Source organism: Lytechinus pictus, chromosome 9 (genome assembly GCF_037042905.1).
Source record: "Lytechinus pictus isolate F3 Inbred chromosome 9, Lp3.0, whole genome shotgun sequence".
Taxonomy (NCBI): Eukaryota; Metazoa; Echinodermata; class Echinoidea; order Temnopleuroida; family Toxopneustidae; genus Lytechinus; species Lytechinus pictus.
In genome coordinates this window covers 4,546,171-4,572,205 of record NC_087253.1, presented here as the reverse complement: position 1 = coordinate 4,572,205, position 26,035 = coordinate 4,546,171, and the positions used below count along the sequence as shown (strand labels likewise).

The 26,035-nt window shown below is 36.0% G+C and overlaps 1 protein-coding gene and 2 long non-coding RNA genes across 3 annotated transcripts; 2 read left to right on the top strand and 1 right to left on the bottom strand.

Annotated features, from left to right (window-relative positions):
* Positions 1–923: 923 nt before the first annotated feature.
* Positions 924–4,572, top strand: LOC135155394 (uncharacterized). The gene is made up of 3 exons (XR_010294589.1): positions 924–1,105; positions 2,620–2,744; positions 3,275–4,572. It is a non-coding gene; the product is annotated as an uncharacterized LOC135155394 (long non-coding RNA).
* Positions 4,573–8,405: 3,833 nt separating this feature from the next.
* LOC129267963 (beta-tectorin-like) lies at positions 8,406–24,583 on the bottom strand. The gene is made up of 4 exons (XM_064104533.1): positions 24,344–24,583; positions 17,994–18,102; positions 17,460–17,655; positions 8,406–8,579 (listed from the first exon to the last, which is right to left on the bottom strand). The coding sequence occupies exons 1-3, from the start codon at positions 24,568–24,570 to the stop codon at positions 17,527–17,529; spliced, it is 465 nt and encodes a 154-aa protein (XP_063960603.1). The 5' UTR covers positions 24,571–24,583; the 3' UTR covers positions 8,406–8,579; positions 17,460–17,526.
* LOC129268724 (uncharacterized) lies at positions 8,972–14,849 on the top strand. Its single transcript, XR_010294627.1, has 4 exons — positions 8,972–9,370; positions 11,653–11,792; positions 12,363–12,507; positions 13,119–14,849. It is a non-coding gene; the product is annotated as an uncharacterized LOC129268724 (long non-coding RNA).
* Positions 24,584–26,035: the final 1,452 nt, after the last annotated feature.

Here is a 26,035-nt window from a genome sequence, read left to right as displayed (position 1 = left end):
CAGTTAGTCTAATATCCATTTCATTTTCATTCATTTACACTTAGTCCAATTAGACCAAATGTTATATGGAATAAATGGCTATTGAACCAGCTAGTTATTAGACTAAATGAAAGCAGACCATGTGGTGAGTAGACGAACTGACGAACGAATTGGAAATAAGCCATGCATGCGGTTGCACGGACCTAATCACAACTGGCAGGCAAAAGATATTCATTCGACCCAACCCATTGCTCAATTTTTAAATTTGATATTGCTGATTGACAAAAATGAATGAATATGACTGACAATCTAACACTGATCCTAGGGAGGGTACCTACTGAACTTACTTTTTTCCAAATTGGAAAGATATATCACCACTATGGAACTATATTTTTACTGGCGAAAGAATTAGGGTCATTTTACTCTCTCCAGTGATGAATTTAATCCCATCAGGTGTAGTCTTCATAAATGCTGATTTATTTTTAAAATGAGCCGGTCGAGGTACCCTTTTCTGGTCAGATATGGAATGTCAGACATTTATCCTATCCACTTGTAGTAAACATTCAACCCTCGAATTTCCTCCTTATTTTTTATGAATTCTTTTTAAGTGCCACTTTAACACACGAGTCTATGGGAAATGAATTAGGCCTGTGAGCCCATGCGAGGTCATACACAGAGATACGATCTTACGTATACGTAAGCTCCCGAAGGGAGCTAGAGAGGGAACTCTTTTCGCGCGTTTTTGATTTTCCATAGGTTTTGTACATAACAAACATGGCTGCCATTTGGCCAATTTGAAGCTTGATTTTGGAAGGTCAATGTTTAATTCATGAGTAATGACGTCAAAATACGCATAATGCACTTGTATGATTGGATAAAACGCTAATGTTTATTCATGTCCTCATGCATTAAACATTTTTTTCCTTCCCACAATTCCCTACGATATCTGTGCGAAGTGTCGTTCTTTTTTACTCTGCGAAATTCAACATTTGAAATACAATAGCAAGACTAATTATCTGTTTATAGAATTAGTATCCGGAATCCTGATTTCTGAGTGAAATTCAGTTGAGCAGAAAATTATGAGGGAACATCTACATCAAAGTAATGGCATTCCATACAAATAAAAGTAAGTTAAGTTCAATTTCGTGCTTTGATCTCGGTTGTAATTGTAATGTGTTTGCTGCTGGGGTTCGGCGTCGCAGCAGGGCCTTATGTACTTTGTGTAGTTTACTACGGAAACCACAATTTCCATATTTCCATTACTGAGATCTGACTCCGGATCTGACTGACATTTTTTCTCAGAAAATAATAGTTTTTCGTAGAACTAAGTTGGTTAATTAGAATGCTTCATGTCCGTCCTTATTAAATCTGTATTTCAGTACATTGTCATATATCAGGGGTAGATGTGGACTTGTTCAGTAACGGCAAAGCTGCATTAAATCTAAGCCAAATACTAGTAATATAGTCAGAGCGGGGAATGGGCATTGATACTGCCGGTGCCAGCCGGCTGCGAAATTGCCGATGGCGATGTAGGCTAGGTCATTAGGTGTTGGGAATTAATGTCACTGACAAGCTTGAGTTGAAGTTTAAAGTTGGGCCTGAGCCTACTGATTTTTTGACACCGCTATTCCATCTTTATATGAATCAATATAATTCTCTGCATTTAAAAAGAAATTAATTTTAAATCAATTATTTAAATGAACTAAATCTATTTGGAATGATATTGGTATTATTATCGGTAGATTTGCCACTGCCCACTGGTGGAATGGTTTAAGACAGATTTTAACATTAGTCTTTTTTTACTAAAAAGTAAGGCCCTAGGATAGATCTAACTTAGATCTTGATTTCTAAAAATGAAACTCTAGATCTGTCTGGTTCGACTTTTTCTACGAAGATTTAAATTAACTTTATTCTAGTCCCTAGTTGGACTAAAATTATATAACGGAGTTAAATGATTCTTATTTTTTGGGGACAACATTTCTTTGTCAGGTTTCAAACTGCTCAGTTATCGTATACCATGAGTGCAATTTTTTTATGGGAAGGGGTGACAAAATTTAAAGTGCCCCATTCTAAATTTTATAAGTATAAGTAGAGATAGGGCTGATCCAATTGATTTATCTTTATTTTCCTCCTCACTTGACCATATTTATGGTGAAAGGCAAAGGGTCATTTAAACTTGAAGAGGAACTCACTTAGATGTAGAGATTCACATGTTTATAGATCTAGACGATTTAAAAAAAAAAAATTGTCTTGCACTGGTGAATGAGCGAGAGCCAAATTATCACACAAATAATAATTATCCTACATCTGTCAAAGCTGGCTTGGTGTATAAGATTGACAAAAGGCCTCGCTATAGTAGGCCACGTATATGCTTGAACCATTTACTGACTCTTATTGACAATGAAGATGGTCAGTGGAAACAGCTAGAGCCAGGTAGGCCTATGCCTATTTCGTCAGTGGAACATAATACAGAGAGAAGGAAGTTTTCGATCAAGACCAGCTTTTTTCTAGTTGGGAATATTCATAGGCTTAGGATAGGACTATATATAGCTGGCAATTTTGAAAATATTGTTTTAAAAGAGGGATTTTGTTTATCACCTCTAAAATTCTAAACTGTATTGTGTGTATTTTGAATTGCAGATCCAATGGGATCAAGTTCTTAGCAGTCCCAGCCCAGTCAGAAGTGCAAAGTCAACTACCATTTACACATCACCAAGAGTTACAATCTGATGAGGAACAGGATATTTGAACTGAAAACTTGTAAGGTATGCTTGTTTTCGTTAAAAAAAGGCCTCCTATTTCTTTTTTATTTGGGGGGGGGAGGGCTATAGCAACTTTTTCTGAATCATGTTATCCCATATAGTAAAGCTCCGTAGTGAGTTAATATTTATTTGGATTCAGATTCACCAGTATTTCCATTCTCATCAATGCATACTTATTGTCCATGTCTCTTATCTTATCTACATGAGTCATATGTGATATTACTTTAAAACTCAGTTACTTTGTAGACAGAAATAAAAAAGGACAAAATATTGAGAGTAATTTTATGATATATATTTGAATGAGTTTACACACTTAATCAAAAAAGTTCTATGAATAATGCTTTATAAATAGTGATCTATGATTTTTATCTGGCTATATAGATTACTACATGTGCATTATCTAAACAATATTGCATGGAAGATTAGGGCCTAATTAAAAGTTTAAAACTTCTTAATAAACTGAACTAGATGAGTAAGAATGATTTATATCAGCAGCTCATTTTGTTCTTTTCTTTTTTGTGTTTACCATGCAGGTTCCGCAGGCAGTTTGAGTATCACCAGGGCAGATTATAAGAACAAATATGGAGGCCAAGTTCATAACAAGTAGCTACTTCATCACAATTACACATTTTAAAAATTGAATGAATTTGAATAAACATGTCAATACATATTGAATGTTGCTTGAACTACACATCTGTAGAAAAAAATTTGGAGTATTGATATTTAGGTCCATAGGTTTCACACAAGATTGAAATATTTTCCCAAAGGGCACACCTACCCACCCTTTATTAATGTTCTAATCATCTACATGTAGTAGTAGTGAAAGAACTGTTAATGATATAAGTAGTTTGAAAGGGATAAGTTGTATTCTGGTAATATAATCAATTCAGAATGGGTCTTTACTGAGTTCTGGGCTATGTACATGCCTACAGACATACATAAGACAATAAGAAATAATGGATTTTCATTGAAAATGTGCATACTAAAAAAAAACAAGGTGACAGAACAAAGGATTAAGAAATCACTCTCACTCCTGGACCCCATTTCATTAAGTCTAACCACTACTCTAACTCTTTGCCATTCTGGTAATTACCATGGAAACATTAAAGTAACAGATCAACATTGAGGTTCCCATGCTAGTTGCTAGTTACAATTGGGGCAAATTTATGAAACAAGGATCTGTAGTGCTGGACATTAAGCTGTTGAATTTATTTTTTGGGGGAAGTGAAAAGTTGCACTGTTTTGTTCGTTTTTAATCTCTTTTTGTTGTAGCACTGTATTGTTCATGTCCCGTATTATGAACTAAATTAGCTCTTCAAATTAAAAAAAAAATTGTTGGAAATAGAACACAGCTCTAGCAGCACTTCACAACAATAGACAATAAGCAATTTTGTTACTAATGTGCAGATTTGGGAAGGCACTCTTTAGAGAAATGTGGCAATGTGCTCCCTTTTTTGTGAAGTGCCCTCGGTTAGATTAGCATGCTATTTCTTGTCAGCAAATGCTGAAAAAAATTACTTGATATTTGAGTAACCGACTTTGAGAGAGAGGTATATCGTTAATTTTTTTAATGACATTCTTGATGTCCCCTTATATTGACTAAATAAGGCTTATCAATACCTATGAAAGTAATTTTCTTTAATTTGTTTTCTCTAGATTTTACCAAAAAAATTACATCCCCTCCCTTGTAACAGCCTTGCAATTTCTGTTGCATTCATTATATGCATTTTGCTGATGTAATGTGATGCTTTGGCGAGAAAAAGAGGATAGGAATATTTTGATCACATATTCAGAAATTGATTCCTTAATAAATATTTTAATTTGAAATATACTTTCTAATTTTGATATTCGTGATTTATTTATTCACATTGCGTGAAAGATATGTGATAATGATGTTATTGCTACCAAACTGTGTTGTGATGTAGGTAATGATGATAATGAAGAATACTTCTATATGACTGGAATATGATGGTGCTACTGATTGATTGATTTTGTTTGTCAGGTATCTATGGGTATAATACTAGTACAACAGGTAAGAGTATAACATAAAGTATCAAAATACCATGCATGCATGGCAAGATAGCCCATAAAAATATGGCATACTGTGACATTTTGAGATCAGGTGCAGCCAAATTAGATATTCTTCCTAAAGAGATAAATGAGTTTGATACTTTGATTTAAGAGTGGGATAAAAATGATATGAGAATAATTGTTTGCTCGCATGATTATGTGGTACATGTATGTGTGTGTGTGGAAGAGAGGGGGGAGGGTGGGATCGATGGATAGATTTTGGGGCGGGCAGATACAAATAAAATTTCATCTTGTTTGGAAGTGACCTTTTTAAGATAGCCTTGATGAGAGTGAATTCATGAGGGGGGGGTACTGGGCTGTCTTAATTTTGCTCCCATCCCAAACTCAGAATTTTTTTTTTTTTTTTAATCTTTATAAGATTTGCACCAGATTGTTCATTTCAATTTCAAAATAAAGACAAAATGGCCTTCTAAATTGCTTTGCTCTCTTGCTCAGATTTCTCTGATCATTTTAAGTATTTACCCCCCCTAAAAAAACCCCCAAACTTATAAATAATTATGGCTATTAATGATGTGTAATGAAAATAATATGCAGTGATGACTGCATGAATAGATCGAGCAAGCAGATCCCTAAGTTCAATCCTATTTATGAATTCCTTGTAAGCTTCCACATTTCTTCAAGGGAAATAGCTATAGCAAATAAATAATTTTATTAATTGATGTAGTAATAATCGCGACAGGAAAATATGTAAACAAGGAAAGATGAATTAACAACTGAATACCGGGGGGTGAACGGGGGAATGAATGACATAATCTACCTTATTAATATTATTTACCTAAGACGCAACTCTATGAATTCATTTCATAATCAATCACGTCGCGCATTATGCTAATTAGTAACAATATACTTATTTGCATATATTTACGCTGTGCGCGCAGGCCAATTATGACCACGCCTCCGTTTCGCTGGTGTGCCATGAAGTTGTGGTGTCCATAGGCTTGTACGCGAAAAATGGGAGCAGCGTGCACTTTTGACCTTCCAAAATTTCCCCATGTCTAACCGGATGCAGAAGCGGAGTTTCACCCCCCTGAGGTCATAATATCATAGCGCCCTCCCTCGGTGGCTGTAGGAAGACGCGTATAGGGCACACAATGATTATTTCATCAGCGCACAATGCATTCTGGATAGGCGTAAGTTAAAAAAAATCACATGACAATATTGATTAAAATAGTTCATTAAAATGGACCAAACGTTTACCTATCAAAATATAAATGATAAAAAAAATTACGTTCAAACTCTTTCATAATTTGGGCCTTTGAAGAATACGGTAGGCTGTATTGTCGTAGTTTATTTCAATTATGATTATTGGCTATGCAGTTCCGGTTTTTCTCGACTGTATTATGATTTGTCTTGTTTCAGGCCATTTAACTTAACTACCATATGTACATAGTTTTGTTGTATTGTTCATAATGTTTAATATAGTGAATTAAAACGAAATCTTTATAGGGATTTTATTTTGATGAGCTGTGATTTAACACGTGAGTGAATGGGAGTCCGGATTACTCGTGTGTGCCCTATACGGACTTTCAGAGATGTGCTGGCAGGCATATAGATCTTATGTTTCTTGACCATGTTGACGGAAGCTCTGAAGACGAACAAGACGATGAAAATCTTTTCATGCGCCAAATTATTATATTTCTGTTAGGGGCAGCTGAATATGAACACTTTTATCTCGATCAATTTCGCCATCTAGGCGTATACGTTTGTTGTTACGAGTTCCCGAAGCTGACGTATAAATGATATCAAATATAGTTATTACAACCGCTCTCCATATAAGTTCATCGTCTTTGTATGCCCCAAAAAGGATTTGTATTTTCTAATCGTACAACGTTTTCTCTATCTCTCTCTCTCTCCCTATGTATGTGAGGGTGTGTGTGTGTGTGTCTCTCTCTCTCTCTCTCTCTCCCTCTCTTTCCCTCCCTCCCTCTTACTCGCATTGTCCTGAAACATCCCGCATATTATTAATCCGGTATACCTAAATAATAAGATAATTGCAGTCCTTAAGATTGTGTTCATATCGGCTGCGTTTATGCGACCTCAAGCCAGAATCATGATTCAAAACACAAACATGAATCACAATACCACAGAATCAGCGTTCAGACGACCTTAATTTAAAGCTGTTTTTCCTCGGATTCGGACCGATCCAGTGCGCATCAGAGGGCGCAGTTTGACAGAGGAAGTTAGGTCAACTTTTTTCGCACGTGTTTTGGCTCCCGAAAAATCAATCCTGTACCTTCCGAATTCAGTCTATTTTTTTATTTATTTATTTATTATTCTTCCTGTCGGTTTATCAAAAATTGTGTTCGGATGTAAATTTTAGCGTAGATCCAATTTCATATTGACACTTGTTAACTCAACAACAATTGATATCATTGTCTGTTCAGTTAGTTCATTTACTAGTTCACTTAAAGTTGAAGACATGACCAAAACAAATGAAAAGAAGTGGACGATGCGATGCCCAACACAGAAAGCATGCATATCATATTATGTATAAATGCACTGAGCATATAGTGCGTCTTGAGCTTGGCAAGAGTCAAACCTAAAGTAGCCCGACACAATGACGTCATAGAATCATGATTGTAATCACGATATCGTTTATTCGAACATTTTCGTACGTGATTCTGCAGAAACGTCTTTCCAAACGCCCCTTTTTTCGTGTTTCATGTTTGTGATTCTAATCATGATTATATTCAATTTCGACTCAATCGTGATTCTGCAGAATCATGATTTGAATCATGATTCAGATCATGATTCTAGGGTAAAAAAGTGGCGGATAAACGCACCCATCGTCTCTTTAATTCTTTCCAAATATTTAAATCAGTAATATATCAGATCCCTGCATGAGTATAACACTTCAAAAACACCGGTGTTGATTTAACACCAGCCCGGAATCTTTTTATGTCCACACCAGAGAAGTATTGAAACAACACCAGTTTTGAATGAAACCGATGCTGTTTTAATACAAATTGGTGTTGTATAAACACATATCTGGTGTTCGACCAAAACAGACCTGGTGTTGTTTAACACTTCTCTGGTTTTGACATATATAGATTCCGGGCTGGTGTTAAATCAACACCAGAGTTTTTGCAATTTATGGTTAATTCCACCTGGGGGTAAATAGTTCACGAATATATCTTTTCCAAGCGAATTTAGCTGGATTCTGATTTAATTAAAAAGAGAGAATAATAGTTTTGGTTCCCCCCCCCCCCCCCTTTAGCTGTACAGACCATGAACCAAATATTTTGGGGGGACTAGAAATGGCGTATGGAATGAAAAAAATAATAAAAATCTGCGAGCTAACAAGCCAAAATTTTAACCTTTATGTAATCGTATGGTATATTTTGACATAATATTCAGACAGTGATATCATATTTCATCCTTTTCCCTTTCCTGTTCTCTCTATCTGTGGGACAATGTGTACAGAGGAGTAATTATACAAACAATTTCGTAGCATTATCGTTTTATTGTTGTTTATCATTGTTTAGAAATTATACTATTGAGTCGAACGCAAGTCATTAACATGATATTTTTCTCACTGAACAATTCACCCCCCCCCCCCTTAAAACCCGAAGATGGCCCAATAAATGATCGCCCGATTTTAGTTGACGTCGATGAGGTAAGCGCGTTCATACTTCGGGCCCTTGGTTTTACAGCCACAGCCTTTAACCACGCCCCAGATGATCACCATGGAAACGAGCGCCACGATGCCTCCCACAAACATCCTCTTGTTGAACATCCTCCGAGATTCTATTTAAAAGAGGATGAGAGAGAGTGATAGAGAGACACAGAATATGCTTATACAGTGGATATTTTAGAATAGGGAGAAGAGGAAATTCAAATGAAAGAGCTGATTGCATGTAATGACCCTTCCATTCCATTTTCGCCAAGTTAACCTTCACTAATATTTTTCTCATTTTCTTATACATTTTTATCTCCTAATAATAATAGTTATTCATTAATCTATTTATTATCAGTTTACTGATTACTTCTCTTTACTTATTAATTAACCTTTATGTGCTTTAGGATTATTTCTTTATATGTCAGATTTATATTTGAAGTGTTTAGTTGCAAAAGGGGTTAGGTCCACTTTGGACCATTCCGAGAAAAACCCTGTTTTTTATTCTGACTTAAGGCCCGTTTACACCGCATCCGGCACGGCGACCGTGCACGGCACCACGGCAATCCGGCACGGCAAAAAAAATCGATCCCCACTAAATCCTATGAAACTGTTTCCACTTCAACGGTGCCGTGCCGTATTGTACAACACGGCGTAATTTGCCGGATTTGCAGATCGATCAGCAAGCCATTTTCAGAGCACGGCACACGGTTTTTTCACTTCTGGCCAATCACAGTCCAGATAAATTACGTCATTGCCTACATATTTTCTGATCAAGCGACAAATCGCCTGCGGTGATAGTCTATGGGAGTTTACGTGTTAAATGCAAAATCGCACATACACGTAGGTCTACGTGTATTACCTGCTGAACTCCTGAAGAGAGGTGACTGAAGGAGGACTTGATCTTGCAATTCTTGGTCTGGTAAGCAACTAATTAAGAACAAGTGTCATTTCGCATACTGTAGAACCGAGCCCCAGAAAGTAGAGCACAAGAAAATAAGGCCAAATAATATAAGGCCGGAAATAATAATCTGGGATAGGGCCTAGCCCTAGGCTAGGGCCTAACGTTATGATCTAACGAAGATCTAACGTAACTTAAGTTAGCTTAGTCTTAGACTTGGTCTAACAAGACGTATCTAATTTAGATAGGCTAACTTAGATGTTAATATCCTAGTCTAAGTTACATCTAAAGTTAGATCTAACGTTACTTAGACCTAATGTTAGACTCGATAATCAATTAGACTGGCCTAACGTAATTACTAAATAAAGAAAGTTAGACTTGAAGATAAATGAAAGTAGTTGCAGGAAACACTGATTTCACGAGAAAGTGTGTAAAACCGAGCTTAATTGTCACTATATTATCGAGGATCTAGATCTGGTATAATGGTACAGTTACATGAACTGAACTTTGTGAAATCTTGAAATCTACGCTGAAAAATGTTCATACTGAAGATCACCAACACAGATAAGCGCACGTGGGACAGTGTACTATTAAAAATTATTGCTTTGAATGTCGGCCCGACGCTTGCCTTGACCCAAATCCCGTGCTTATTTGCTAATTTCTCAGCAATTACACAATTTCTTCCGGAATCCTTTGGCACATATTTTTTATATATACAAACAGACACTTTGGTGGTAATTTCGTTGGATTCTGTAGACTGTACGAACTCATTTTGAAATCGTTACCACAACTGTCATTTATCTTTAACTTAGAGTCTAACTAACAGTAACATTAGGCCTAACGTTACTTATAGTTATAGTTAGATCTAACGTTAGGTAGACCTATATAAGTAACGTTAACAAAAGTTAGACCTGTTGTTGGTCTAACGTTAGGCCTCGGTAGTCTAGAGTCTACACATAGGTCCAACGTTAGTTACACTAGTACATGTAAGTTAGACCTCTGAACGAATATGATGAATTCCGGGATGAATTATTAAGATATAGACTAGCCTAGCCTAGTACTTTAGTTTTAGTAGTAGGGTCTATAATAGATGAGAGCTAGGCACTGAGTCGTTTTGTCAGCAGCAAGAGTGGCAGATAGGAGGGTGGCAAGGAATTAATAAGAGGGGATCTGGAGTGGTGAAACTTGGGTAGCCTGAACTGAAAGAAGTTAGACCGATTGCTCAGTTTGGCCATATTTTTGTGGGACCCTCTGGTCGATCTGTTCTAGATCGAAACAAATGGTGGAAAGTAGATCTAGACCCTAGTAGGAATTTTGGAGTCCTAGGCTAAGGAGTAAGGCTAACTTAGTTATTTCCCACAAACTCTCTGGAAAAGACTAGGCCTACGAATAAATAATGTAAAAACCTAGACTCTAAATCCTCCCCATATGACGTCATAGGCTTAGCTAATTAACTTGTTTTCATTGAAATATAGAGTCTAGGCCTAGTCACTAAATTTAGGCTACTATAATTTTGGAGAGAACTTGCATTAAAAACAGTTATTGTTTCTAGTTTGTCAAAAATTGTCAGTCTGTTATTATGTAAAGGATTTTAAAATGAGCGCACTTTCCTTTATCCAGGGGCAGCTCAATCGTGGGGCGATGGGAAGGGGTTTGGGTTGGCACTGGCTTGCCCGAAATAGAAATCCCCCAGAACAAAAGTGACCCTTTTTCAATATGAAATATGTCCTTTGTGTGCTGGCATAAATCTGCACATTTCTGTTCCAAAATTTGATTGCTTTATTTGTGTAATTTCATTCTTTTTTCATTGGTTTATTTTTTATTTAGTATTATTATTAATATTTTTTTTTTTGGGGGGGGGGCTGAAGTGATTGGGTACGTATATCATACAGAGAAGACATAATTTGCTGACATTTTATTCAACAAACATTTCATCCCTAAAAAAAGATTATATGGCTTAGCTTATAGGCTCTCATGGAAGCAAAAAATTGTGCCTCTATCTTTTTTTTTCTTAACATGACCCTATGTTTACATGTACTTTTCAAATGATAAAAAATTATTATTTCAAGCTCTTGAAGGAATTTCTAGACGATCACTTTTCTCTACAACTAAGCAAAATCATTTCAATTAGGAGAATTTCTATTTGTGCATTATAAAAATTGGACCCTGATCAGCAAGCCTGCCAGTAAATGTAAGAAATTGCTGATTGGGCACTGGCCTTTCACTAATCGCTTTTGCAATTCTTTAAACCTTTATTATTATTATTTGCTAACAAAATTTATATGGAATGTGTTGCATGACAGATAACCAACATGGAGGAAGCCCTTATCCTAGAAGTGTAGGAAAATCCAATCCTGTATGACAAGAGATTGGAGATGTTCAAGGATACAGAAGTAAAACAATGATGTATGACATGACATTGGGCGTCAGCTTGTAATCTCAGGTTGGTATCATTTTACGTCATATTAATTTTTTTCAAACTTCACGATTTTTTCACTATCAATTTGAAGAAAAATATTGAACAATGTAAAAGAGTTATATTTGTATGTGGATGTTTGAAAGCAAATCAAGTTCACAATCTAACAACTGTAGCTAACTTCTGGTTGTTGTAATTCAATGAATACCAATGGTAAGTTTTGGTCATTATGGCCATTTTTTAAATTGTTTGCACATGTGTAAAATAGTCTAGTGTTTAAAAAAAAAATAACAAATTAAATGAGACACAAGAGCAAGGGTATGTAAATGCAGAAAGAGACCTTGCTTTGTGATGTGGACTAAAAACTATATACCAACCCCACCTCTCAAATACGTAATATAAATATCACGTCACTTTTACAAGCAAAAAAAAATGGAGGCAAAATTCTTTACTATCAAAAGCATGTTGTCCAATTTCACATTGAAATATTTCGGGGGGGGGGGGAGTGGGTAGGGCTTGAAATGAGTCTTAAACAGAAATGAAAATTTTCAGAGGTTATAGGAATTAGATTTCGTGTTGTTTTTTCATTATTTTAAGGTGATGTAGCGAGTTGAGGGACAACTTCCTAAAAAACGACAGAAATGGAGAGGAAGAGTGGTGACGGAGCTCCCTCAAATGCAGCACGTAAATACAAGTACACTGAGGCACTGGAATTCCTACTTCCCCACATACATAATCGAGAGTAAGATATTCAATATTTTGTTTTCTTATCCCAGGGAAGAGAGAATATGTGTATATCAATTTGAATTCATGCAAAGAAATGTATTTTATAAATATGAATTCTGATATTGTGCTGCACTTAACCCAGGTTTAGTTTCTGGGTTCTGACAGGAATTCCTTGCAACAGGAAACGGTCGGGCAACAGCTATGGTATTAATTTGCACTTTGTGCACTCTGCAGGGTGGATGTGAGCGATCTCATACAAACTATACAAATCATTTTGAATTATACATTGATGATTGGCTCATTCTCTCATGTTTACATTAACCCGTTTCCTGTAATTATACATCCACATTTTCATTCAATATGATTTATCATATTTGTACTTGACTACCTGTGTAAAATAGTACAGGTTAATGGGTGTTGCATTTCCTTGAAGTGAGAGCCATTTGCCTTCAGAAAATTACCCTTAACAAATATAATATAATAAAATAAAACTAAAGATGTTTCGAATATTAATGAATTAAAGAACAGACAAACTGTATCGACTTGGTACATGAGAGTCTTTTTTTAGTATTCATTATTACGAGTAAAACATATGAAATAAATTTGAACATATGATTTTTCTGTCAGCAGAACAAGTTCAATCTTGGATCCTGTGTTTGATGTGGACACACCAGGAGAAGCCTGTACCAAGCAGGAAGAAACTGAGCAGGAGAATGGTGGGTGACATCTGTCCACAACGTGGGTCAGTCTTCCTCGTCATCATCTTCAGGCACGTCCGCAACATCAGTCCAGTCTTCAAGTCCCAACTTCACTTCAAATCGAGGACACAATGTTGCAGTATTTTCAAAGCACTGATAGTCATGGTGACAACATAACTGTAGATAAATTTTTCTCCAGCTTGTCCCCCATTGTCCCACACTGTAAAAGTTACCTCAATGCCAGCTCCATTGCTATGAGGTTAAATTTCGGTTGTCTGAACATTGAACATACTACTATAGGAATTAAAGGTTTTGTGTCATCTAACTCCAAGTCGATTCTTATTGATGTTATAAACATCTCACAATTTAAGAATCCAAATATGTTTCGTAGATTAAAAAAAAAGTTAACCGGAAAATGCTCTAACTTGCTATGCTCCACCGCTAAAAAGAGAGCTGATATCTTATTCCCTCTGACCATGAAGCTAATAGCTCTATGCTCTGACATCACTCAATACTCATCCGATTGTTAGCTAACAAAGGGACAGTGGTTTGTAGTTTGCCAGAGCTAACAACCTGTTAACAGTCTCAACATAAAAGATGCAATGTCAGACATGCAGCATCACCAACAAATTAAAAGCGGTGTATATATGATTACATCTGAATTACTTATGATAAATCCATATGAAATAAATCATTTGCAGGAAATCTACAACTTTAATGACTGATATCGTATTATAAACAACGACACCATTAAATGTGTTATTCTAATTTCCACTTGAATTTTTCACTTTGACATCTCCATAGGCGGCGGAAGCGGGGACAGGTCCCCCCTAAATTTGAGGTGGGGGACGGCCCCCCCCCCCTAAATTTTTAGTTGATAACCTTTTTTTTATTTTTTGGCTTCCACCGCCAATGTACATCTCCCATTGTTACAGTTGCAAGTCAGTCTCAATTTGCAGAAATTACGATTGTGAAGGATTATGATCTTCCTCTTTTGTAGATCTGGAAAATATCGTCTGAGCATGTTCACCATTTATTAAAAATATATTTATTTCTTAAATTATACTTGAATTTAAATTCAGGATTTGTTCACAGATAAGAGAAGTTGAGCATTTTGCACATCACAGAAATTTGGTTCATGCAAATACATGTATTAACATTATCACTAGTAATGCACTATCAAATATCAATACATGAAACCAGTTACTGTGAAAATAAAAATGATGGGTACTGGACGGAACGTTTCTGGACTAATGTTTTATTTTGGAAACAGAGATCTAGGATTGTTTGAAATCTGACAAAATGTTAGAAACAAAATTTCATCTCTAAACAGAATGGCAATGACACTCCTGTGGCCTGTTTCATAAAGAGGTACAACTACCATAACTTAATTTGTCTTTAATATGGCGCAACATCCAATTATAATTGTGGTTTCCATGGTAGTTGCCATAATGTTAAAGTACTTTTGAAATGGGCCCCTGGACATGAAAAATACTGACAAAAGAAAGTTGATTGTGAAATAAAAAGAATACATTCATCTTCAAGAAATTTTTTGACGCCCCATGCATTTTTTGTTGTTTATATATCTCGTATTATTTTTTTCTGTAATAAATTAATGAGCATCACTTTTTTTTCAACAACAAATATAATGTAGATTGCTGCTGAAGAACCTAAAATATATTTGGAGCTGAACTAAACTCAAAATAAAGATGTCGACAAAATGAAGTCCAGTGTTGCTCTTATTTCTTGGGCCAGACCTCACTTGGCATTGCTTTTAAAGAACAAGTCCACCCCAACAAAAAAGTTGATTTTAATAAAAGAGAAATATCCAACAAGCATAACACTGAAAATATCATCAAATTCGGATGTAAAATAAGAAAGTTATGACATTTTAAAGTTTCGCTTAATTTTCACAAAACAGTTATATACACATCCTGATCGGTATGCAAATGAGGAGACTGATAACGTCATTCGCTCACTATTTATTTTGTATTTTATTATATGAAATATGAAATGTAATTTTCTTCTCATTGTCAAGAGAAACAATTAATTCCTCCCTGAACATGTAGAATTAGCATTGGTTTAGTCAAGTTGGTCATTATTGTCAAATAAATGAAATATTGTATTTTTCAAACAATAAAAAAAGGAAATAGTAAGGGACATCAACTGTCTCATTTACATATCACTGAGGTGTGCATATCACTCTTTTGTGAAAATAAGCGAAACTTTAAAATGTCATAACTTTCTTATTTTACATCCGATTCTGCATGAATTATGCTAGTTTGTCTTTTTTCTATTTATTCAAATCAACAGTTTTCTTGGGCCTGGATTTGACCTTTAAACAAATAATATACCGTATTCAAATATGTTCAGAAATAATTTCGTATAACCAATTTAACTAATAGAAACAGAGAGAATAGAAGAATCAAGAAAAGTGGAAGAACTAAGGGTGAAAGGTAAACCAATGAGCACGAGGTCATGAATGAAGAAGAATGTTCTGAATATAAATGAGAAGACAATAGAAACATGTGGAGTTGTAATGGCAATAGAATCTGATATATAAACTAAGGAATGAGATGAACAGGTGACAATGGCATAGAAATGGGAAGTGAAGTATGGAAAGCAAAGTGTAAAATAAAAAGATTAATCATGACAAAATTCAATTACATTTAAATAGAACGATCCATTCCCGTATAGATATGAGTGAATAACAAAGAATATTTGTGTCTGTCCAATGAGCAGTCCGTCAGATTGATGCTTCTTGGTGGAATTCAAGACAAGATTAATTAGATACACGAAAACCCTTAAAAATTACTTCTTGCCACGCCTGAAGCAGGCTTCTTTGCCTTGGGTTTTCATGGGTACATTGGACGGTTTTTGCCTGCTAGACGGGATCCGTGCACGGCTTTATTGCCGTGCCGTGGGGCAGTGGAAACTGGAAAACAGCACGGCGTGCCGTATGCCGTGCCGGAATGCCGTGCACGGTCGCCGTGCCGGATGCGGTGTAAACGGGCCTTTACTGCAATATTCTTATGAGAAACTAAATTGTCATGATGTACTACTCTATAATGTGAACATAAAATTGGGTATAAAAGAAAACCACTTTTGCAAGTAAACTTAAATGAATCCAATCTATTTTTATTAAAAAATTATTTTTCTTTGCCACTTTTATTTACGTTTTCATGAAAATTTCAAATTTTCTTTGTTTTCATTAGAGCGACTAAACATTTAGAGGTTTCTAGACAGAAAATAAAATTTATGAACAATGGACCTAACCCCTTTTGACAAATGAGCTCTTCAGAAGAGTTTGTTTGCAAAAGGGGTTAGGTCCACTCAAAGAAAATCATTTTTTTTATTCTCCCATGTTGCAATATCCTTATGCGAAACTAAATTTTCATGATGCCTTATCATGATAGCATAAGATTGGGTATAAAAGAAATCTACCTGTCTTCATATTTTTTATGATATTCTTTTCCAAAAAAATTATGTGTGGACCTAACCCCCTTTTGAAACTAAACTGAAATGGACCTAACTCCTTTTGAAAGGAAGCGTCGTGGTGTAGCGGTTCTGACTCTCGCCTTGTAATCAGAGGGTCGTGTGTTCGAATCCCACCATGGCCTAGCGTCCTTTGGCAAGGCGTTAATCCACACTTTGCCACTCTCCACCCAGGTGTTAAATGGGTACCCGGTAGGATGTGAAAGCCTATATGTAGTATGCCTAGCAATTGAGTCTTGGAACTCTTGTTGGAATGCTCCCCACTGGAGTGGAGAAGGCGCATACATTGTATGCGGGCATGCAAGGATCCGATGACCGGGGTAATTATGTCTGTAAAGCGCTTAGAGACGTCGTTCCGATGTATTAAGCGCTATATAAATGCGGAATATCATTATTATTATTATTATTGAAAAGAAAGTGATTTTTCTTTGCCAATTTTAGTTCACTTTTTAATAGGAATTTCAATTTTTTTTTTAAATGTATGAAATTGATGAAAAATGGACCTAACCCCTTTTGCAAGTGAGCTCTTCACTTATTATAATTTTTGCTCTTTTATTTATTTATGTATTTTATCATTAATTATTTTAGTCATTTCTTAGTCCCGGTTATATAGAGCAAGATACCACATAGAGTAGGATGAATTTTATGTTTTACTTATAGTTCAGTTGTTCAAACTGAACAACAATATGAGGTAGTCAGGTCGTTTCTGAACCTTAACTCGCCTTAGGCCGGTTTTTTTTTTCAAAATGGCCGCCAAAATAATAAGTCAACTGACCTTGTACAGAGGCCGCGAAGCCATTGCCTTCACTGTAGATGGACAACGGTCCATAGCTGATGGTGTGTTAGTTTGAACCCGAGCTTGCATCCCGACGCCTTCTCTCACCACCTCCATGCCCTCCGCAAGATACATCCGACCTAGCAGCATCCGCATCCTCGGTGCCACATACCGTTACGTCGCAGTGAATGAAAACCTGGATATCAAAATCAAATTTCGAGGATTTGAATCATACTGGAGGGACTATGCCTGTTCATCAATGAAATACACGAAATGCTCCAGACTATCAATTTCAAGTTCTAGTTGCGTATGGGAACGGTCACTGAATAATTCAATGATACAGAATTTCAGTTTCCAATTTCATTTTAAAAACACTAGACTTTATCATCTTTGAATTGGGCTTGTCTATAACCAAGCATTATGCGCCATGTATGTAACCCGTCGACAACGAATTGGCCAAACTCTGTTATAAATGTAACAAAGGGCTCTGTACTCTGGAAAGTGTTGACGCCCTCTACGTAAGTATATAGATACCTGTGACATGTCAGATTCCTCATCTCGGAAGCGGAATGCACTGAAACAAAATCCTTCAACGTCCCGAGAAACCATATGATTTACTCTGACAGACTGCTCCGCAGGACACCTAAATGTGTAAGATGACAGAAGAAGTGATATTATAAAAACATGAATATTACTAATAGTCCAGTCAATCTAGCCAGAATAGGGGGGTAACCCACCACTAATTGCAACACGAGATATTCCACTGAAATGCTTTCCAGGAAGGTCCCCTAAACAACATACTAAAAGTCCCAAGAAATCCAAGCAGTGGAAATTTATGAAATTTGCATATTATGCAAATTAGCCATGAAAAATTAGAAAAAGAAGGGAAATAGTCCAAAGATTACAAATCAAATGTCCAAAACAATTTAATTTGAATGGAAATTCATGATAAATAACTGAATTCAATGTTTTTAATCAAAAGTGCAAAATTTTCTACCTCATTTGCATATTATGCAAATAAGCATCCTTATATGGAAAAAATGTCAAGATATTGTGATTTTTCTCATATAGACTGCTTGAAAACATTTCATTAGTGCTTACATTAATATGCTACGACTAGTATATCACTAAGCATGAAAATTCATCCCAATGCCTGAAGATTAATTTGCATATTATGCAAATTAGCCATTTAGAAAAATAGAAAATTAGGAAATTAATCAAAATATTACAAATTAAATGTCCACAGCAAGTAATTTTGAACAAAAGTTCATGATGAATAACTAAGTTCAATACTTTTATTTTAAAAAGCTAGCAAATCTGCCCCATTTGCATATTATGCAATTAAGTATCCTTATATGGAAAATGTCAAGAAATGTTGAATTTTATCACATTAACTACAGTGAAAACATTTCAGTTTTTAAAATTAATATGCTGCTATCACTAAGCATTCGAATCTATCCTAATATGATTTATATTCAATAAAAAAATACTGGAAATATGTTCTTCGCTTCCTAAGCCGCGTTGTTAGTCTGACAAGATGATGGGATTGGCAAGAACAAAGCACAGTATTTGAATTGGTGTGTAGTTTGTTAGAGTTGACAACCCTTTCTTATATGGATGGGAACGACTTATACTTTTTGGAAATTTCACCGTATAAACATGATAAAGGGAGGCCATGGGAAAAGCAAACTTATGGCAGGTAAGATCTGATGAGTGGTCTCATTAAAAAGTGTAGCAGAGATTCCGTCTGGCCTAGTAGCTATATGCCGGTTTTTTCTTTAAAGGGGAATCCAACACAAATAAAAACTTTTTTTTTTATAAGGAAAAGAAAAATCAGACAAGTTGACAGGTGAAAGTTTGAACAATAGTGGACAAACAACAAGAAAGTTATGAATTTTTAAAAGTTGCATATGGGATGTCATGTGATGTAAGGCAATGACTACTCTCCCATGTACTCCAATACATATTATGGCTAAAATGTCATTTTTCCCAAAAGTTTTATTTCAAATTATATTTTTCTTTCATGAGGACATAAAACAATATACTACATGGGTTATATTTAGATTACTGCCCCGGGGGAATGTGACTGGGTTCCAGGACTTTTAAATCAGCGTCATCATCATCATGATCAGTGGTGAATACTAAGACTAAAAATATTTGCCTTAATAATGTTATTCCAATGTAGTCATAGCTATTGATATTAAAGGGCTCTCAACATGCTAATTGTTACAGCCTGGATCACTGTCAATCCGGTCAACATATTATGCATTATAGGCTTGTCTACAAACCCTATTATGGTCCTCTTTAATGCATTGTAGCAATTCTGAGCTTTAACTTACTGATGCTTTTGGAGCTCTAAAATGTGCAAGCCTTCCTAGCCTTTCTCTAAAACTCTTGACATCTTCCGACACAACTTATGTCCATTGTCTCATTGAGGCAACTTGTGTCGGAAGAAGACGTGGTTAACGGTGTGTTTTTGTTCAAGTCTTCTTGATTGGCATTCAGTCTCCTATGCCCGACTTGTCGGATTTCAGTACAGAGAGTTGTATGATTGTCCAAAGTACATCTGCATGACACTATTAAAGTCAGCATTCCTCCAGAAGATAATCCTTAGTCGTATCATGATTACTAAAGGGTTTATTCATTTGGATAACCTCACAGTATACCCATGAGTAACACATTGTGGCAAATAAATGCTGGAAGTGGTACACACTGTCTAATCAATTTTGGATGGAATCTGATGGTGACGTTAATGGTGTTCCATTATGTTGTGTTCTTGTTGGAAAAACAATAATCAGTCCTCCATCTGGTTTGTTCATTGTCTCACTGATGAATTTCTGTTTACCATAAATATCAGGAAATTAATATCATTATTTGCATACGACTTAGAAACTATAGCTTTAATATTTGGAAATGGTTGCCATAGGAGATTTATCAAAGAGGAAAGAACAGAAAATGGATGCTTCATCATGAAGCAGCAAATGGATTTAGCAAGAACGTCTAATCACGATTCCTGTATCTGAGAAAGATGCCTAATGCATTTTAAGCCTTCATCATTAATTTATGAATGGCTTTCATGTTGCTCGTATAGGCAAATGCCCATTGTTACTCTTATTAAGCATGCCCAGAGATCTTGTGATCCAAGCAATTACTCATATTCGCCACCAAGACAAGTGATGATGATGATGGGTTCTTGTAAAGCGCCGGTATCCGCCTCAGCTGGGCGCTCATGGCGCTTGCTCAAAAATAGGAAATATCTCACAAATTTCAATGTCTTCAAACAGTGTTTAGGATCATCATTCAGTTCAAGTACCGTCCTAGTAATGCTACAATTGAGTTATTCTTGGGATATTGTTGGAGTGCATGGGGAACAGAAAGGTCTTCAGGTAAGACTCAAAAGTTGGTTGTCTCTGCTCTCCTGATAAATTGGGGAAGGCTATTCCACAGCTTTGGTCCAGAGATGTAGAGGCTCTGTCACCCCAGGTTGTGTGGCTGAGAGATTCCCTCAGCAATGCTTGAGCTGCTGATCTGAGACTGCGTGTTGGTCTATGCTGAGATAAGAGCTCTGATATGTAGGATGAAGATTTATCGTTAAGCGCTTTAAATACAAGGACCCCAAGTTTATAAGCTAAATGGTGTGCTACAAGGACCAAACATTCGAAGCTAATGGGCTTTTATTTGTACGGGTGTGACATCTTGTGCTGATCACTTGGCAATCCAGGAACTTGCTAGCGTGGACTATACTCGCAAGAAACACAAAGTCTAGAAGAGAGCAAGACTTGGATGGAAATAATGAAGCATTCAAGCAGTGGGATCCATGTAGAATGGACTCATCATTGTACAATATGAGTGGGGTAACTGCTCGTGACAATAGTCAATATCAACCAAGCAGGGAGTGTAGCGAAGGTCATCATGGTTAATACTCATAATCTATATGGAATTTTAGAGGAAAGTATCACGTATGTGCCTTGAATATTCATAAGATGTTGTATGCTTATTTGCATAATATGTAAATTATACTTCAAATACTAGTACTATATTAAGCTGATTATTAATGTACCGTATTTGCCATTCTTCGTGATTACATCATATTGATCAAGACTGAAATGTTTTCATAACAGTTTTTGTGAAAAAAGTCAAAATTTCAGGATTTTTGTCCATATATATATGCTCATGTATATGCAAATGAGGTAGATTTATTGACGATTTTTTTTTTTTCAAAAAATAAAATGAATTGTAAAACTTATCATGGGCTTCAGTTCAATTCGTATTGTTTCCTGCACTTGATATCCAATATTTGGATTATTTTCCTTATTTGTAATTTATTATGGCTAATTTGCATAAAATGCAAATTTTGTGATTTTCCTATATGCTTGTATATTTAAGGACTTTTGATATGGTGTTTAGGAAACCTTCCTGTATTTGCTATATTCCAATTTCAATAGATAATCTACTTGCAATTTTTGAGGGATGTATCACCAAGGTGTTATCTTGAATATTTATAACATATTAGATACTTTTATGTGCATAATATGTAAATTACACTATAGACACTAAGCTGAATACAAATTTATTTAACATCCTTAGTGATAGCAGCATGTAAATTTCAACTTTAATGAAATTTTCAAGCAGTTAATGATAGAAAAATCACAATACCTTAACATTTTTCCATATAAGGATGCTTATTTGCATATTATGCAAATGAGGTAGATTTTTTTGCACTTTTGACAAAAAAAACATTGAATACAGTTATTTATCATGAAGTTTCGCTCAAATTAAATTGTTTTGGACACTCAATTTGTAATCTTTGGGCTATTTTCCTTGTTTTTCTAACTTTTTATGGCTAATTTGCACAATATGCAAATTTCATAAATTTCCACTGCTTTGATTTCTTGGGACTTTTAGTATGTTGTTTAGGGGACCTTCCTTGAAAGTATTGCAGTGGAATATATCATGTTGCAATTAGTGGTGGGTCAAACCCTATATTGACTGGACTATAAATAATAATAATAACATTTATAGTGATGATGTAAATGTTACTGTAAACGATGCGTTTAACCCACTAAACAAAATAGTTCAGTGGCTATAGAGTTCAGTAGTTTGACTTATGACCTAAGATTTGTCCTTGCCTAAGTCAACCCACATACACTACTTCCCACACACTTACCTTACGCGCCAAAACTAAAGAAAAAGAAAATGGCAGAAAATTCACCGAGTTTTGCAATAAACTTATTTTCCATAGCAAATCAAGTCCAAACACCAAGCGTAATTACATTTGGTAATGTAAAGTAAATTTCGAACTGTGGACTTTTAAATAAACGCTAAAGAGGGTGTGTTTCACAAATATTTAATTGCGATTCAGTTGCGATTCCCAGTTGCATATGAATAACATCACCTCATTGCGCACTATGGAAGCTTCAAAGTGCTACCCGATGTTCATATAATTATCCCGTCATGTCTATATCTTATAGAAGACATGATCAGATGTAGACATGATGAGATCCAAGATCTTGCCATCTGATCATCTCTACCACAGGATGTAGACATGGCGAGATCCAAGATCTTGCCATCTGATCATCTCTACCACAGGATGTAGACATGACGAGATCCAAGATCTTGTTATCTGATCATCTCTCCCACAGAATGTAGACATGGCGAGATCCAAGATCTTGTCATCTGATCATCTCTTCTAAAGATGTAGACATGGCGAGATCCAAGATCTTGTCATCAGATCATCTCTTCTAAAGATGTAGACATGGCGAGATCCAAGATCTTTTCATCTGATCATCTCTATCACGGGATGTATACATGACGAGATCTAAGAAGATATAAGAACTTATCTTTTTCCCTAAGATATGCACATGACGAGATGATTATATGAACATCTGGGTGGCACTTTTAAAGGCGAATGAAACATTTGGAACAGGATAGCTTATGTGAAAACAGAAAAATCAAAGAAACAGATCAACGAAAGTTTGAGAAAAATCGGACAAATAATGAGAAAGTTAAGAGCATTTGAATATTGCGATCACTAATGCTATGGAGATCCACAAATCGGCAATGCGACAAAGAGGTGTGATGTCACTTGTGAACAACTCTCCCCATTCCTTAAGTATATATTTCACTTAAACCGCCTCTTTTATCACATCTATCAGTAGATCATGCGTTCTTTCTATAGGAGGGCATGTAATACATGTATGACTCTTAGTACCGTCTTTGCACTGGCCACAAGAACATTTACAGTACCGGGACTGTCCCGAGACTGTAGCGGTATTGCCTTCAGTGTGAATTCTCGGACACGCAACAAACTACCCCGGGATAATATCGCCTCGCTATAACTCCGCAACAAACTATAGGCAAGCAGTAGCAATAGCGGTGTACTTTCAGTGTGAAGGCACAACGCTACATCACCGGGATATTAAAACCACCTGTGATAATGTTTACTATAATGTGAGAGCGTCGTAGTCTAGGGGTTATGACTCTCGTCTTTCTATCTGAAGGGCGAGGGTTCGATTCCACGCCATCAAGTATTTCCGGTGTATCAGAGTCGAGTCACTCACGGGGTTACAAGCCTATACGTGTTTTGTTACAGAGGTCATCAAAAAACAATCACATGCTGCAGTGTGAATGGATACATGAAATTTATCCCGGGACTGTGCCGGGATAACATTTCTACTGTGCAAGCATTTATAGCGGTGTCGACGTCGAATCCAGTGTGAAGACGGTGCAAGTCACATTTAATATTTTATGAAACACCCTCAGATAGAAAATGGGAAATGTTAATTATTGTGAATATCGCCACCTGCATATGCTATTCTTTAACGAGGTAAAGATAAGTTTTATTGAAAGAAATTAAACAAACAAGCACAAGACGTATCACGTACTGATCATTGATAAGATCCTCACGGGGTGGCACGTCATCAGGACCACCTTCCGTAGCCCAACAAGACTTGATCACGACCCCGACAATTGGTGTGGAGTCCAGGACGACGCCAAAGCATACCTCGCTACCCAGCATCACCCGATCCTCCGCCACGACTCCCTCGTCGCCGACGATCTTCTCGACATCGAAGCTGAAGTCGGTGAAGCGAGCTATCTGGAGACTGAACATGCCGAGCTCTTTGTCCTCGATGTCGATTATAACAAAAATAAGTTATATTCTTTATTTTTTCTAACGTCACGATGAAAAACTTTTCCAAACGTTAAGTCCGTATTATGCAGTCTATAAATTGTCATTTTCAACTGTCCACCCCCCCCCCCCCATCGAGAATTTTATTCACAATATTCAAAGCGTAACTTAAACAATGATAAAGATAATTACAATGAGGATTTGACGACAATGGAAACTGTATATTTAAATGTACAATTACATTTAAAACTTGTCTTGATAACTGAGATACGTGAAATGAATAATTTATCCGATTATATTTTGAATGAACTATGTCAAATAATTTACAACTTTCTGAGCAATTGGCAATTTATTCGAATTTGCACATGTTGACGTAGAGGGTCAAGAAAACTAAAATTTTAATTCTTGATGATTCTACCGAGCATTAATTCAACTTTTGTTTACCTCTTAGAGATACTAATAACGCAAATCAGTAAAAATATATTTCTATATAGTCTAGTCGTGGTTCGTTTACAAGCAGTGCCTGTTACTGTCAATTTATTCTGATAATTTTCTGTAAATCCTGTCGCAAACAGTCGAACAAATATGTTTCCCATTTATCAATACACTCTGTATAATGAATAAAGAGATGACTTAGTATCAAAAGTATATATTTTGCTCTCAACTACCATGATAACCATATTTGTATTATGTTGGATGGCTCAGAATTGAATACAACTGGTATTCCAAAACTTACGGCAAATATGGAATAAAGGCCCTAACAAGCGAAATATTTCTGGTATTCCATGGAACAAAGCCATCCAACATCATTATCATCTATCCCAACCCCCCCCCCCCAAAAAAAAAAAAAGAAGGACAATATATATGGTCGCACTTGATAAGACCAATTTGAGTATAAAAATGCAACAAACATGTAGTTCATTATGACGTCATTTCGTATGCTGCGCATCTAATCGCAAAGTAGGCATTGTTGAATAGGGTGCATTTTTGCACATTTTTGTGCATGGGCTGTACGGTGATATACTGAAATGCAAGTTATTTTTACAGCAGCCTATGGAATATGAATTCGTCGGATTTTGGTCCTTTATTCAATACGCTCTCGCACTGAACAGTCACTTAATGCAGACCAAAGTACGCATTTTCTATATATCGCTAAGCCCCAATTCCTGGGAGATGAAGATAATAATCCCCTTATATTATAGCTCTCAACATCCGGATGACGTCCACGGATACATCATAACCCCGGCCATGGGATCTTATGCAGATAACATTTAAACCACGAAGCATCCTGAAAACACAAATATCGTTTTGTGGAAACAATCGACATGGGAAACATTGTTTTTTTTTTTTTTTACTCCAAACAGTGCTTCCCGTGAAAGTAACATTGAGTTTTTGCACAGCAATGCGGAATGCTTTCAAGAACATAGAAAGTGTATTGTTAAATGCA